At 40.7% G+C, this 15,567-nt stretch overlaps 2 protein-coding genes across 7 annotated transcripts in view; one reads left to right on the top strand and one right to left on the bottom strand.

The window, feature by feature from the left end:
- LOC122180133 (glycerol-3-phosphate acyltransferase 3-like) overlaps positions 1-10,339 on the bottom strand; it is a 23,913-nt gene extending 13,574 nt beyond the window's left edge. The window contains exons 1-3 of one of the 4 annotated variants that reach the window (XM_042871596.1): positions 10,106-10,339; positions 8,568-8,648; positions 3,603-3,696 (exon numbers count right to left, since the gene is read on the bottom strand). The gene's annotated coding sequence lies outside the window, so the exon portion shown is untranslated. Of the gene's footprint in view, positions 1-3,602; positions 3,697-8,567; positions 8,649-9,095; positions 9,326-10,105 lie in introns of those variants that run through there. The other 3 variants (XM_042871593.1, XM_042871594.1, XM_042871595.1) reach the window with 3 other exon arrangements.
- Positions 9,424-15,567, top strand: ABRAXAS1 (abraxas 1, BRCA1 A complex subunit). Of its 3 annotated transcripts, none has more exons than XM_042871590.1 (9): positions 9,424-9,538; positions 10,168-10,258; positions 11,459-11,495; positions 12,070-12,136; positions 12,968-13,161; positions 13,538-13,657; positions 14,290-14,374; positions 14,804-14,915; positions 15,053-15,567. In XM_042871590.1, the coding sequence occupies exons 1-9, from the start codon at positions 9,452-9,454 to the stop codon at positions 15,475-15,477; spliced, it is 1,218 nt and encodes a 405-aa protein (XP_042727524.1). In that variant the 5' UTR covers positions 9,424-9,451; the 3' UTR covers positions 15,478-15,567. The 3 variants fall into 3 exon arrangements, with proteins under 3 accessions (XP_042727524.1, XP_042727525.1, XP_042727526.1); XM_042871591.1 differs by having other exon boundaries at positions 9,451-9,538; positions 10,172-10,258; XM_042871592.1 differs by lacking the exons at positions 9,424-9,538; positions 10,168-10,258 and having other exon boundaries at positions 11,478-11,495; positions 12,070-12,128.

Genomic DNA, 15,567 nt, shown 5'->3' with positions numbered 1-15,567 from the left:
TATTAATTACTCTCTTCACAGTACGTGACATTATAAGCGACATGATACCAAACACTAACTTTTTTAATCTCATTTCTTCGGTTTCTCTTCTCCTTTTTCATTTTAAGTAGAGGTCAGTGTGTTGTTCAGTATTCTTTTTTTTCTGTATGGTGTCATAATTCATTTTTATCCCTTTATCCTTCCATTTCCATGTTTTACTATCTGTCTTTCCCTATGACCTCTCAAAAGCTTCTACTAATCGCAGACCAGACCGGGTTTTTCAATGCTCTTCTTAACTTTGTTCTCATGAGTGACAAAGGCACAGCGTTTCCCTTGGTGAAATTACTCCATGTAAAGTTTTCTGAGGTAATAACCACAAGGCCAATGGGTTTTAGCGCCAGCTAAAATCACCATCTATGATCAAGCACTTATGTTTTTTCATTAAGCTATCCTATCTAGCCTCATTTTTCCTCTTCTTGTTTTTGAAAAGGAAGAAGATTTGCTCTGTTTCAAACAAACAAATATCTAGATTCCTTGCTGGAAAAGAAGCAAAGGACAAATTCAAGTATTTCTGTACATAAATTCCACCTTGCTCATTTATATCAGTAACTGTTCTAATTACTAAAACACTTCAGTAAAAATGGAAATCAGAAAGAGGCACTTCATCAAATGCCAATGTTAACCATTGCTTATGAACAAATTTTGCAAACCTGACCTCCAAGCAAATTCAGTAAGGGCTATAGATATCCTTTCTTTGCAAATTCAACACTGGAAAAAAAATAGTATTTGGACTTAAAACCCAATTTTCACATCTACTCTTTTATTTTCCCCAAGTTCAGAAAACTTGGAGGAAAGTAAACTACATTTTTCTTTTTCTTTTTTTCTTACATATTTGTGCATTCATTTAAAGTTGTACAAAGCAAATATAGACTGCTCTTCTAAATTTTCTATTTATTTTGCAAGACTACATAACAGACTAAATGAAATGCATAACAACAGATAATCCAGTCAGCATCCAAGGCCGCATTTCTTGTAATCTTGTAATTCTGTATCAATCAGTTGTTATAAACTGCCTAAAGAGCAGATATTGCTGGAATACTGTTGCTATCATGCTGGTACACAACTCTAAGGACTTTTGGAGTACCTACTGGACAAGGCATCCTATTTCCCCACTCAAGCTAGCAACAACAACAGAGAATAGTCCTTCTGCATCACCTTGTTAGCAAGAGCTCAAACAAACATTGTCACAGCCAGAAACAGGTTGACATTTCACTAGGTTATCAGTGCCAAGTTGCTCATGTCTTGAACTGTGTGCAAGTCTGCCTTAAAGCTTATTGCATGCCAAGTAGCAGTTTCCATAGTGCTACTTGGTACTATTCCCAGGACTTTCAGAAGAAGCCCAGAAAGTGTAAGCATAGGCCTTAGCCCAGCATTTCCCAATACTGCTCACACTTCCTGAGGGCAAAGTGAGTTGTAGCACAAGTAAAGGGCACCTAAATTACCCTCCATCCTCTCTCCCATTTCCCACCAAGATGCATCTTCCCTACTCTTGTGGCATGAAAAGCTTTTTGCATAATATCTCAGCCTAAAAACAGCTAAAATTAATCAGAATATAAGGACAGATTAAAAATTTTTTTGCTTTCAAGACAGCCAGGGATCAACTTTCAACTGAATGACAAAACCAAAAAATGTCTACATAGAATCAGCCTGAACTGCAGTACTTCTTGTTGTGCTGTCATTAGCTGCTGCAGAATTGGGAAACTATACATTAGAGAGATCAGATCACAGAGCTATTGACTTACTACTTTTTTTTCTGATAAAACAATCCTATACATTTTGAAGACAAGATTAGCATGCTCATAAACTTCATACAACTAAAAAAATATATATATATATTAATGTACATTCCAAAGAGAAAGTCTTCCTACAGAAAGCAGGTCCACAATGGGTCAAATTTCCTTTGAAACTGGGAAAAGCATAGAGAAAGGAGGGAGGTAGGGAGCAAAAAATAAAAATAAAAAATAACAACAACAACAACTCCACAACAAATATTTAAATATCTGTCAACTGCAGCAGTAAAGCTGACAAAAGAACTCGAGGCTCTTACAAGCCTCTTACTCAGGTATCAGTAAGAGTTTCATCACCATACCACTGGCTGATAAAATATCACACATAAAAGCAATATTACATAGTGCCATGGTAGTTGGTCATATCCCACTGATATCAATATTTGAAAACAACTGGTAACATCTACAGGTTGCAGCCATTTCCACTACATTAAATGATGCTTAAACAGCTGAAGACAGTCCCTGCCAAAAACTTCTTAATCACTACTAAAAAAAAAAGAAACAGAGGAATTCTAATAAGACAGAAACTATAGAGAATTGGCAGGGCAGGAGAGATGCAGTATTAATTATATCACATTGCCACATGACGTGTTTAATACGATGAACTGACAGCACCTGCTTTTGGCCATTAGTGAGCATAAAAAGATCAGATCTGAAAAACAACATGAAATCCTGGCTTATTAAAACCCAAAAGAAACTTTCACAATTATCAGCAGAATCAGGACCTTAGCCATGACTTGCTCACTTCTGGAGAAGTGCACTTCCAGAGGGTAGCTCTGCATTTCTTGCAGAGCAGAAGTTGTGACTGCTGGATCACACAGAATTATAAATGGGATTGAAACAAGTGCAGTCTGTACTCTTACCTAGAACAGTACTAATTCCTGTAATGTAACTGAAACAACCAAACCAAATCCATTAAACTTACGTACTTGTCAAATACTTTTTTTTTTTTTTGCCATTTACAACTTCTCATAATCAATTAAATTTTAATTATATTTGATTTCCCCAAAATATAGCATGAAGTATTGTAACCAGCTTGAACTATTAGCAAAATATCGTGGAATCTCTACTTTAGCATGAGAAAACCTCAACCTGATACTGCACTATAACCCAACACTTAACTGAATGTCATTAAAGCTATCATTCAAAGGAACCATCACATAAGTCAAAAGTGGGGAACAAATCCCACCAAAAGACAATCAAAGAAACAAACCACACCTGTCCCCCCAAAAACCCAACACCCTATATCCAAAAGTCTCAGAATTAATGGAAACATCCCTGGTGGCTTTAATGGCATCTAATTCAAATGAACAGGTATTTTCAAAATTAAAAATGTCCTGTAGAAAACACATACCTTTTAATGTAATTCTCAACTTACCTCCAATGTTTTTATTACAATTTTCACATAGACATGAGAAATCCCCAGTGACACTCTAAACATCGAAGGCAACAGAACTAGCACTACAAACGAAGTCAGCCAGATTAACAAAGTTTTGCCCTCCACAAGGCTGTAGCCCTGTCTATTTTCTTCCATGCTTGCTCCTTTAAAACATCAACCTGATAACTTTCTTAGAATATTTGCTCATCTGCTGAGAATCAGGCAAGCTTCAAGAGACAAACAAAAATTACACATCCTAAAAGCCAAAGCTATTCCTAGGAGAGAGCTGCTGCACTCTAAACGTGCCACCAAAGATGCTCTCAATGATAGCAAAATTTTTACCCCTTCTCCCGCCCTAGCTCCACCCACTTCCATATAATTGATAAGCAATTACTCACCAGATATAACACAGGGTAGAAGAATATGTGTCTGGTAATAAGGTGCTGTCAAATGAGGACTTGTCAATATGTCAAATAGTTTACCCAAGGTGTCCTGCCAATAAATTATAATACAAAATCAAGTAGGTGTGGTTTTCAAATAATCTAAAATGTTCTTTTCTAAAAAAAACAAAAACACAATGCAGAGAAAGAACTTCTCCAAATGAAGTCTAGTCAAATTACCATCTTCCTTGGTCAGACTTTCTACCTCACATTGAAATGACTGCCTCGTTTCAGTATTTCACCACAAGAACCAAACTGAAGCTTTAGGTTTAAGTCAGCTACTTGTTGTTTGTTTGTTTTAATACCTCTGAGATGTAGATGCAAATTGCAGCAGGCAAGAATCAACATCAGAAGCAAATAAAACCTGCTCCCTCTTGTTCTACAAGAAATTAGCCAAATTGTATCACAGGGTTACAAAATGCACTGTGGTGACGAAACAAGTCACACATCTTTGCAGTGGTGAGGTACTGGAACAGGCTGCCCAGAGAGGCTGTGGATCTTCCATCCCTGGAGGTGTTCAATGCCAGATTGGATGAGGCCCTGGGCAGCCTGGTCTAGTATTAAATGGGGAGGTTGGTGGCCCTGCATGTGGCGGGGGGTTGGTGATACATGATCCTTGAGGTACCTTCCAACCCTGGCCATTCTGCGATTCTATGAATCCAAACACATTAGATAGGGAGGTTTCACCTTCTATCCTATGAAACAGCAATAATTAGTATAGTATTTTAGGAAAGATTCAGTACAGCCCCTAATTCCAGCCCCTAGCCTGTCCTTCTATATGCATCAGAGGAAGAACAGAAGTAACTGTATTCGTAGAAGTTATGGAGAGCCCACTGACACCACTTAAAACCTTACCACAGAATAAATCAATTGACATTGGTGGAATGACTGCTCTGGGACTTCCAAAGCAGTTACATGTGGATCCATGAAGGATCTTTCCTTTGCAGGTGGTCACATTTACAAGCTTGCATAACTGCAGGGGCTGTACATTTGAAACTTCCCATCCCCACAAACCATGGTCTGGTTTGCGTGGTGGAGCAGCCTCACTCCACACACACCGGATTCTTCAGGAATTAAAGCAGAAGCGCTCTAGAAAACGTGACCCATATGCTCCAGTCATGAATAGAAATACAAGAATCAGAGTGCGCTGCCCAACACTAAGTCCTCCAGTTCGTGCCATACACCCAGGGACCAACAAACAGGCTTCTTGTTACAAGCTCACAATACCATCACATCCTTCACGTGCCATATGAGTCAAGTAATCTCTTGTGTCCTCAGATTTGCTGCTGGATATCAGACTTCAGGTCCTCATAACACCACTGCACCTTCTTCCATAATCTAATTTTTATCGTCTTCCCCTCATTATGTATCTGCCTCTGATAATCTATTTCTGAGTATATTACATCTTCTGGAAAAAAAACAGTTATATTTTTATGGTTTCTGCTTTCCCATCACCCTTTTTCTCAGTGGCAACTACAAGCCCCTGACTCTACCATGCAACCAGTCCTGTGCCGTGCACCATTACCCACCATTCCCAACCCATCTCACCAAGTTACAGGTTCTTCTAGGCTTCTCTAGAAACAGTATTTATTTATTAGAAAAACAGTTCTGTTTGCTCATCCCTCTTTAGCTGCCACCCCCTACATTCTCATTTCTGGCCTCTTCCTATAGCTGCCTGCCCTGCTAGCATATGGCTGCACAAGGCAGGGGGTTGTAGATGATAAGATGCTGATCCTGAGGCACAATGCAGCACATCTGAGAGCTGCCTTCAGCTTCAGCTCAGGTGACTGGCATGCATGCCAGCTGGGTGCTAAAACCTGTGGGCGGGAGGGTGGAGGTAGTTTCTGGGACCTGACTTGAGTCAGGAAAGGTGGGCCAAATTAAATATCAATAGCCCGTCAGGACATAACAGTGAGGTGTAGCAACAGCCTTAATTGGCAATAAGCCTAGGTATAGGTAAGAGGGATCCTTTCTTAAAAGGAGACAGATTTCCTTACCCTGCACAGAGGAAGTAGAATTTTCCTCTCCTGAGTAAGGGAGATTTGTTTTCCATCCTGTGAGAAATTATCATCTGCACTTCCTCCCTAACCTTTATCAAGTCATATTCCCACAAATCAGAATAATAATGCGAACAGACAGCGTAGTTCTTCCCTTTCACCTTCTAAAAAGACAGAGCACCCAAACCCCTCCCCAGGCTCGCCCATCCACACTGCTGAGTGACAGGACTTCAGCCCTCTGTTAGCTGTAATTTTCCTGGCAAACCATTCAGCCCAAAACCTCTGAGGCTTCCTCGGGGCTGCCATGACAGCTTCTACAGGTAATCCCCAAAAAAGCAGAACATGTAGCAAAGTTATGCCTGCTAAGAAGTACTACTGAGTAGAGAGGGGGAACAAAAAAAGTACAGGGAGGTGGAGGGAGCTGGGATGTTGACAGTCTATTGCTCTTCATCCAGCATGTCACATTTGCTGTAGCAACAGAAAATTCCAACTTTTTGTCCAACTGCACAGGTAAACATATCCTTTTTGTGGCCATAGAACAAATAACTCCATTGTGACTTAACAGTCTGAGAGGTTACTTATGACAGAAAGCAATTTTTGTGAACCTTCTTCTTGCTAGTATCAGCTTATTCTGACATGACTCACATGCTTATTAGCTGCTTTTAATCCAGACAGATGACTTTTGGCCGCCCAATAAAGCTGGGACACATTTGTGTTGTGTGAGAAATGGTTATTCTGCCGTAACAGTGTCAACTGCCCACTCTTGGCTCTCAGTTCTTGAGGTCATTCTACTCATTTGTTACTATTAGGTAATGCTTTTTAGTTGTCTTAGGGAACTGGAACTATGACCCATTCATTTTTCCATGGTGTGGAGAAGCAAACATAGCACTATTACCAGTTTTAACAATAACAGTAATATTAAAATAATAATAATGAAGAAAGGCCCTCTTGGTTTTTGATTAAACTTTACTGATGTTTCAACCTCACATTGTGCAGACTTCTCACCTGGTTGCTAAACAGGAGTGAAATAATCTCTGGTACCTTGGGTCTGCTTTTTATAAACACTGAGGTTTGTACTTCACTTGTGAGAGAGCTCCATGTCACCAGAATTACTTTAAAGATCACCCCTTCTATAGTGAGCAATTTCAGTCTGAATATTCATATATGGAAATCACACTGTTCTCATGCAACGAAATGCAAATATCCACACCTCTGCATCCATACTCTAACTGACCTATCTCTGCTGTTCTTTAGGTCAGCAGAGATCTCATCTGTGTCACAAAATAGGTCTGTGTCTGCATCTGACCACAGAGGAGTTGTGCTACTTATAGGTTATCTCTGCCTGTCAGCAGTTGAATTATGACATTGAAGAAGTATGTTTAAGCAGTGTATTACTCATTAGGATGATTGTAACATGTTTAGCTCTGACCACACTAGCATTATGGTTTCCTCAGAAGATAAATTCAGTCATTACAAAACCTTAATCACCATATCAGGATACATCTTTATATCACAAAATCTGGGAGTCCACTAGAGATCTGCCTACATTTGTTTAACTCAACAGTGTACAGATCAGACGATTAGGCATCGCATGGCTTTCAATAATGCACATTTGTCAATACATATCTTGTATATGATTTGCATACCATTAATCAAAGAATCATGGAATCATTAAGGCTGGGAAAGACCTCTCAGGTCACCTAGTCCAAACACACACCCAACCGCCCCACCATGCCCAGTAACCATGACCCCCAGTGCCACATCTCCATAGATGTTGAACACCTCCAGGGAATGCTGACTCCACCACCTCCCTGGGCAGCCTGTGCCAATGCTTCACTGCTCTTTCCAAATATTTTCTCCTGGTGCAACTTAAAACAATTACCCCTCATTCTATCACTGTTACCTGGGAAAAGAGGCCAAATCCCACCTCATTACAACCATCTTTCAGGGAGTTACAGAGAGCAATGAGGTCTCCCTGGAGCCTCCTCTCCTCCAAACTGAACAATCCTAGCTCCCTCATCCGCTCCTTGTAGGACTTGTGCTCCAGATCCTGCCTTTCTTTGGATGCAATGAATACTGAAGAATAATTTGTCAATGCCCAGCATTTCTCACACTGATTAAATGCATAAAGTACCCCCACTGCTCTGGTATAGAAGTGGCTGCAATCACAGTACAGGGAATTTGGGGGCAATTTCTGAAAGATGCCAGAATTCATGTTCATTTTCACCATTTTCTCCACAAACAGCTATGTAAGCTCCTTATACTCTTGCTGCCTTTTACCAAGGCAACATAATCCATGTCACTGTTTGCTCCAATACATCTCTTCAGCTGCATAGTATTTATTACACATTCATCTAATGCCCTGTAGCCAGGATTGCAAGAAATGCCTGATAGCTATTTCCCATTTGTCTTTGCAGTCATTTTGCATCACCTGAAGAATTTGTCATCCCCTGTTCATTTATAAGCTTGTTGAGGTAGGGAAAAAAAAAAAAAAAAAAACCAAAAAACCACTTAGCCAGTTCTTCTCTTCACTGGGAGAATAGGTAAGAAGTACAACAATTCTCCTCTTCTGAGTATTAGTACCATTTGCATGCATTTAAATATACTTAACTTTATTTAAAAATAAGTATTACAGAAATAGCCATTCTTCTAAGTTTTGCTGACAGGTTTAAAAGGAAAAGAAAATGCACTGAAAACATTCATTTCTAATAAAAGATAAGAATATATAAAAATACACGTGACACCCCCAAGTCAATGGAAACACCCCTTGAGAGACTACAGGTGCATAAATATTATGCAAAAACTCATTTTTTACTTATACAAAAAGCAAATAATAAGCTTACATGTAGTCCTGATGAAAGACAAAATTAAGCATTTCCTTTCCTGAAATGAAGAAACCCCAGTGGCCTTTAAAACAGATTCCTACCTCATTTCTAAGAACACTGTAACTTCCACCTCTCCCTTCTTCAGGAGGTTTTTACAGCTGCATTCTGATCAGGAACATCTGCTGAGAATGTGGTGGAAAAGATAACATTACTGCAAATATTAAAGGGAATATGACTATTAAAACAAGTCAAAACAGAAACTGCAGAGACTCCATTCATACCATGAGGAATGGTGCAATGTGCTTGTGTCATATAGCTGCTCTGTTATTCACTGTCTCCTTCCCAGAATTTCTGAGGTTACTAGCTCAGAAGATTCCCACCATGTCTCCAGACACATTCACAGCAGCATACCCTGTTTCCCTTCTGCAGATGCCAGCTCTGCCAGCTCTGTGCCAGGACACATTTTGAGGTGGATTGACACAAGCTTCCTACTCTTCAGTCAGAAATACAGTCTGCTCCACCCAAACTCCCAGCAGGGTGACCCAAGCAGTTCTGTTTCACTGCTGTTTTGATGCTTTAACTTAAAGTCCAGTCCAGCCAGGACATCTCGGTTTGCTCCCAGGACCCACCTGCTAAACTGCCGTGCTCAATAATCGTATTGTTTCTCCTTTAAGGGAGGTATTCACACTTGGGAATTACTTGATTTCATAGAACCGTAGAATCATTTGAGTTGGAAGGGACCCTTAAAGGCCATCTAGTCCAACTCCCCTGCAAGGAACAGGCGTCCCTCATCCAGGCGAAGGGACGGGCTGTAGAAACGCGCCAAGGTCGGCACGGATCTCACAGAGGCTCACGCCGACGGACCACAGGCCGCAGGTAAAGCAAGGCACGGCACAGGACGGACGGGTCGCGCCGAGCCCTGCCCTGCCGCCGGCGACCGCTGGGGGCTCCCGCCGCCGCGGCGCGGCCCGCCATTGTCGGGGGCATGGAGGGCGAGAGCACGTCAGCTCTGCTCTCGGGCTTCGTCTTCGGCGCCCTCGCCTTCCAGCACCTCAGCACTGACTCGGACACGGTGCGTGCCGCGGGCGGGACGAGGGCGGGCGGCGTGAAGCGGCCGGGCGGGGCGGGGCGGCCGCTATGCACGCACGCGGGCAGCGCTCGGCTGCCATGTCGCAGCCCGCAGCCGCCGGCCTGCCCGCGCCCGGGGCTGCCGCTGCCGCGACGGGCAGAGCGGCGGGCGGCGCGTCCCTGCCGGCTGGGAGCCCCGCTGACGGCGATGCGCGAACTGCTGACGGCCGTGCCCCAACGCGGGGCCGTTCGGCAGGGTTCCCGCAGCTATTTCGGCTGCTTTCGCCACTAAGGACGCCGGAAAGTTGCTGTTTATTTCCTATCTAAAGCTAGGAGGAAGCGGCAAGAGGCGGTGCGGTGCCGCGGCAGCCATAGCGCTTCTGCCGGGGGCCGAGAGAAGTTGCGGGCGCGGAAGAGGCAGCACACGGACAGCCGCACGCGGCGCCCTTTCTCATAAACGCCTGAGAACGCAGCCCAACTTTCTGCTCCAAGTGTTTGCATACATTTAAAAATGAAAGAGAACCCGCTCTGTTGATCTGTGCACTTTTCACCCCCCAAGGTGTTTACTTACAGTTAAGACCGAACTCCTGTTAGATGTCAGTTAACGTGACCTTTTGTTCTCTCCCGAAAAAGGAAGGCTTTCTCCTTGGAGATGTGAAAGGTGAGGCCAAGAACAGCATCACCGACTCACAGATGGACGATGTGGAAGTGGTTTATACAATCGGTCAGTGCATCCTCATTTCTCATAGCAAGCTTGCTGCCAGGACAGCTGTGACTGCACACAACTGCTAGGTCCTGGGCTGCCCATTCACATCCAGCTGGGCACATGCAGCTTATTTTACAACATTTAATTGCTAAAAAATTGGTAATCTTAATCTGAAAAGGATAAATTTTAACAAACACAAGTTCCTAGCTCCTTGAGCACTGCTACTTTGCCTGAAGTGCAGTTGCCTGGCAGAAAGTGAACTTTAGTGCCTACAGTCATGTGAACTTCAATGCATTCATACTTAATACAGAACTTGAAACTTATAAAATACTGTGGATGTTGCAAATCATGTACTTCACTGAGCAGATGGCAGCATTTTTCTGTAAAATCTACACTGCAGTGGGAGCAGATACATATATTCTAGTAGCCCTAAGGAAGAATATATGCATACATAAATTTAACTTCATTCCTTCAGAACACAGTCAATACAAAAAAAAAAAACAAAAAAACAAACATGCCTTCTTTCCAACCTTACTGACAACAGAGAAGTCACATCTCATTTTTCATTTTTACCTCGGTTTAACTTTCCTCCACTGAATCTCACTACTGAACCTGAAGTCTGAGGAAATTGTGGTGCCATTGATCACACTACCCAAATTCTTGGCCATCATTAGTTGCTCTAAACTTTGTGGGGTTCTTTTTGGTTGCTTTGATCACTTTATTTGCTTCATTTCAGAAAACTTGTAACAACAAAAGTTGTGGAGACAATGGGTAAAGAAGAGGATTCTGAATGCTATCCCTTATCCTCTTTTCAGTGGTAGAAAGTTACCCCATGCTTCTCACACAGCCTGTTCTCCAGCTTTATTTCCCTGCCTAGCAAAGCAGATGCTGCTGCAACATAACTAAAGTTACCATTCTGTGATACTGTATTGTTTTCTAATTCTGTACTCAAGGGAGGGAAAAACTAAGTGACAAATTTGATTTTCCACTTGACAAAAATGTATCAAAAATACATAACTTATAGAAGTAGTTCCTCTTTACACTTGGAAAGAAATCTGGGTTAGACTTTCTTAAAGATTTCCTTCAAGTAGACAGTAGTTTAATACAAAGCTGTAGCATTAAAGTTCTTCCTCTTCCTTATAACAATTGCCATGACAACACACAGAAAAATGTACATCTTGAGCTGACAGACCAAGTAACATTGCTTTCTCATTTCAGATATACAAAAGCATATTCCATGCTACCAGCTGTTCAGGTAAGAAAATTTTAAGATGCAGAAAAAGTTAATATTTAACATTTGTTGAGTCAAAATTAGGTTTAACTTGTAATATATGTCTGAGAAAATCACCAGGATACAATAGATATGATGTCATCTCTGTAGAATTACAGATACTAAAAGTCTTGTTATTCCTATATTAATTCTATGCATATTGCTTGTGCTTGCATCTCTTTATGTAGAGATGTGGTACACCACACCCTAGTGAGCTGTGGAACTAAACTACAAGCATGATGTCAGTCTGCTGTAAAAAACAACACCATTGCTTTTCTAAAATAGCATATCTTGACCCTTCACCCAATCAGAAAATAGAAACACAGGGTCCTGAGTGGGGCAGAAAAAACACCTGATAGTTGTCAATCAGGAGTCATTTCACAGACTGATTTATCAAGTTCTGTTGTAAATAGGAACACAGCCATGCAGATTTACATTCTGATGACAGGAAAATCACAGCATGATTTCCCTCTGCAATCTTTCTGCAAATTAATAAATACAAACATTGCCAGAGAGGCACTTTACAACAAAAGTCCTAATTGTCATAATTTTCTTCTAGCTTTTATAATTCTGCAGGAGAACTGAATGAACCAGCCCTGAGGAAAATACTGTCAGGCTGTAAGAAGGTATTTTCAAATCTAATACGTGCCAAAGGACTATCCCAGCTTTTGGGGGTTGTTCTGTTTGATTCTATTTTTTTTTTTTTTTTTGGTCTCCATCTACTCCAATATACTGCTTGTCAAGACAGCTCCCTTAAAGAATAGTATTAATTTAGGTCATCTTTGACTAAGGTTTGCCACAACAGTGGAATAGGCTCCCCAGGGAGGTGGTTGAGTCACCGTCTCTGAAGGTGTTTAAAAACTGTTTGGGTATGGTACTCAGGGACATGATTTAGCAGAGGGTTGTTAAAATTAGGGTAGTATGGCTAGTTTGTGGTTGAACTTGATGATCTTTAAGATCTTTTCCAACATGAGCAATTCCATGAATCTATTGATTCTAACTTCATTCTTTTGTTTTTCCTAAGTGAACTTTTTCAACATCCAAAATCAATTATGCTGACTCCTAGATTGAGACCAATTTAGGTCAATTTTCAGTTCACTCCCTTAGTTAAGCAGAAGCAAGTTCACCTACTGTCTTCTCTGCAGAAGAGCATTTTTCAAGGGGAAACTATAAACTGAAGAGCAGCAAGTGGCTAAGTAGCTAAATTACCTTTGCAAACTTCCAGGTTGAGTATAGCCTCAGAAAACTGTTGCAGTGGATTCCAGAACAAGAGATGTTGTCATAGTAGAACATAGTCTTAGGCATTCCAGGCATTTACAGTTAAGTATTTGCTTAAATACATACACAGAACCATTTAGATCAATGCCTTTGTACTGAACTTCCCACTTTGCTCCATTATGGAATATACTGACATTGTAATTTAAGGGCAGTACTGATAAACTTTGTTCTGTTTGCAGAGTGTAATAGGATGGTACAAATTCAGACGCAATACAGACCAGGTCATGACATTCCGGGAAAGACTTCTACATAAGAACTTGCAGTCACACCTATCAAACCAAGGCCTTGTATTCCTTCTCTTAACTTCTAGTGTGATGACAGAAAGCTGTTCAACTTATAGGCTAGAACATGCCTTACACCGGCCACAAGAAGGGTAATCAGTTTGTTTTCTAGTTTTAACAAAGCTGTTAAATAACCTGATTTGACTCGCTTTTTATTTTTATGGGTGTAATTGAGTTACTATTAGGACTCATTTTAATTACAGCTTTTAGTAGGCTTCATGAAGCTACTGAGACAAGCTGCTAAGTGGCTGGGTTTAACAAGGAAATAACTGCATTAGAGCATGCCTGACATACAAAAGAAGTTTTAAACCATATACAGAACTATTGCTCAAAGTCTAGTCACCTGTGTGTGATATCCAGCAAGAATTATACTGTGCACCTCTGGTTGTGGTGCCCAGTGAGAGGGGACATTGAAATACTGAAGCTTAAATGTTAATGCGGCACTTTCTCACACTTATGCTCTTCAAGTCTCTTTCAGAAAGTTCCTCTAGTCGTTACCAACTTGGGTATGGCAGAACAGCAAGGTTACAGAACAGTTTCTGGTTCCTGCGCATCTTCTCGCTTTGTGAGAGCAGTAAGACAACACAGGTACAATATAAACCTTACATACTGGTACACAAAGCTTTCCAGTAAGGTTAGCATAGCTGCTTTCTTCAAATTAAGACTTTTTTTTAAGTACTCAAAGTAGTGGTACAGCTACACTCTGCTCACTTCTTGACTTGCTCCTATAGTTTTTCTGCCCTTCACAAAGCACTTCAGAATTAGTTCACCCATGTATTGGCAGTGAGAACAGTCAAAATAGGCACCTAGCACTGCACCAGCCTACATAAGGTAATCACAGCTGGAAACAAAACTTAAGTCTTGGTGACAAGAGATACACAATACTATTGCTAGAATTAAAAAATAGTCCAGAACATTAGCCTAACAAGAGCAATTCATACTAGATTTCTTACTTCAAACTAAAGGTCCAGGTCATTTTTCCCCCCTTACAATTTTATGCATCAGCCAGTAGTCAGTACCATCTTCAGTAAAAGGGTCTCTTGAAGTTACATAAAATAAGCTTTAGAAGATCTGACTTAAGAATAGCTAATCCTAAAACAAAGCCTAAAACAAAGCAGTGAAAACTTAGAATGCTTCTTTATTTAATGAAGTTCCTTTCAAATGAGCATCACTATCCACCGGAATCAGTTTTCAGTTATACCATTTAATTTTTCCCACAGGTCAGAATTCTTTTATGAAGATGGATCCTTACAAGAGGTTCACAAGATAAATGAGATGTATGCCACCTTGCAGGAGGAGCTGAAGGTCAGTTGAGTATACCCACAGCATAGATATTTTCAGCAGTACCAAACAGTCAAGCAAAGCATTTAGAATCCTGCAGCAAGTTGGAGGTACAGTGCAACATCAGAAAGTTCTTTGCTCTACATAACAGTTGCAAATACAAGTTTATCTTTAAACTTTAAAGATCAATCCAAGCATACTGAGAAATTCTTTAAAGAGGATTATTTCTGGAAATTATCATCTCTAGCTCTTTTGGGCAGGTGAGGACAAGTAAAAGACATTGAACCTCACTCAATACAAGGCTGAAGTTCTCATCTCCAAAAACCAACCTCATTACTTCAGCTTTCTAATATTATTACCAATATCAGAAAGTCAGTACCTTTACAGGTTTTGCTAAAACTAAATTCTACTTCTGTTAATGCAGCTGATCTCAAGTGATATTTTTCTTTCCAGAAAATATGCTCTGATGTAGAAGTCAGTGAACGATCTGTAGAGAAACTCCTAACAGAGGTGAGCCACTTAAAAGAAGAAATCAATAGAAAAAAGCAACACAAGATCTCTTCAGGTAAGTTATGTCCCATGGTAGCACTGGTAAGACAGCAAAGTTATTTCACTGTTGGAAAAAGAACACTTGTGAACTTGAGGAACCCAGAGCAGTATTGGTGGAAGTACACAAGAGGGTCTGTAACCATTGTTTTTCAGGAGGGAACAAAGATCACCTAGAAGAACCAAAGGAGAATGTTTTGCTTTGTCAGGCACTGAAAACATTTTTCCCCAATTCTGGACTTCAGACATGTATTGTTTCCTTCGAAGGAAGGATCTCTAAGAACTGTTGTAAGATTGACCATAACATTAACATCATGGACAAATTGACTCTCATGGTAGAGGAAGGGGACTTCACTGAAGCTGAAACAAAACCAGTAACCAAGCGTAAAGTCAAAGACACCACAACAGGACCAAAATCATTTAAGAAATTAAGATCACTGCAACTTGACCAAGAATTACACCAAGATGAAGACAACAGCAACCAAGAAACAAAGCTTGCACTGAGTAGCACTGAAACAGACGAGGAAGCATTGGAAAATCCCAAAGATACAAATGAATATTCATACTCTCCCACTTTCTGATCACTTAATGATTTGCCCAGATGTATTTGTGCAAAAAGCAATTGCCAGCATATTAAAGTGACATAAATTACTGCACTAGTGGGATGGAAA

Source organism: Lagopus leucura, unplaced genomic scaffold, assembly GCF_019238085.1.
Source record: "Lagopus leucura isolate 7727_CA_CO unplaced genomic scaffold, USGS_WTPT01 Super-Scaffold_100004, whole genome shotgun sequence".
Lineage (NCBI taxonomy): Eukaryota > Metazoa > Chordata > Aves > Galliformes > Phasianidae > Lagopus > Lagopus leucura.
The sequence above is the reverse complement of the archived record's forward strand: the minus strand, read 5'-3'. Positions and strand labels throughout refer to the sequence as shown.

Coding starts and splice junctions, on each gene's coding strand:
- ABRAXAS1 (XM_042871590.1), top strand. CDS start 9,452: ATGGAGGGCGAGAGCACGTCAGCTCTGCTCTCGGGCTTCGTCTTCGGC. Junction 9,539..10,167: donor TCAGCACTGACTCGGACACG/GTGCGTGCCGCG, acceptor CTCCCGAAAAAG/GAAGGCTTTCTCCTTGGAGA. Junction 13,658..14,289: donor AGAGCAGTAAGACAACACAG/GTACAATATAAA, acceptor TTTTTCCCACAG/GTCAGAATTCTTTTATGAAG.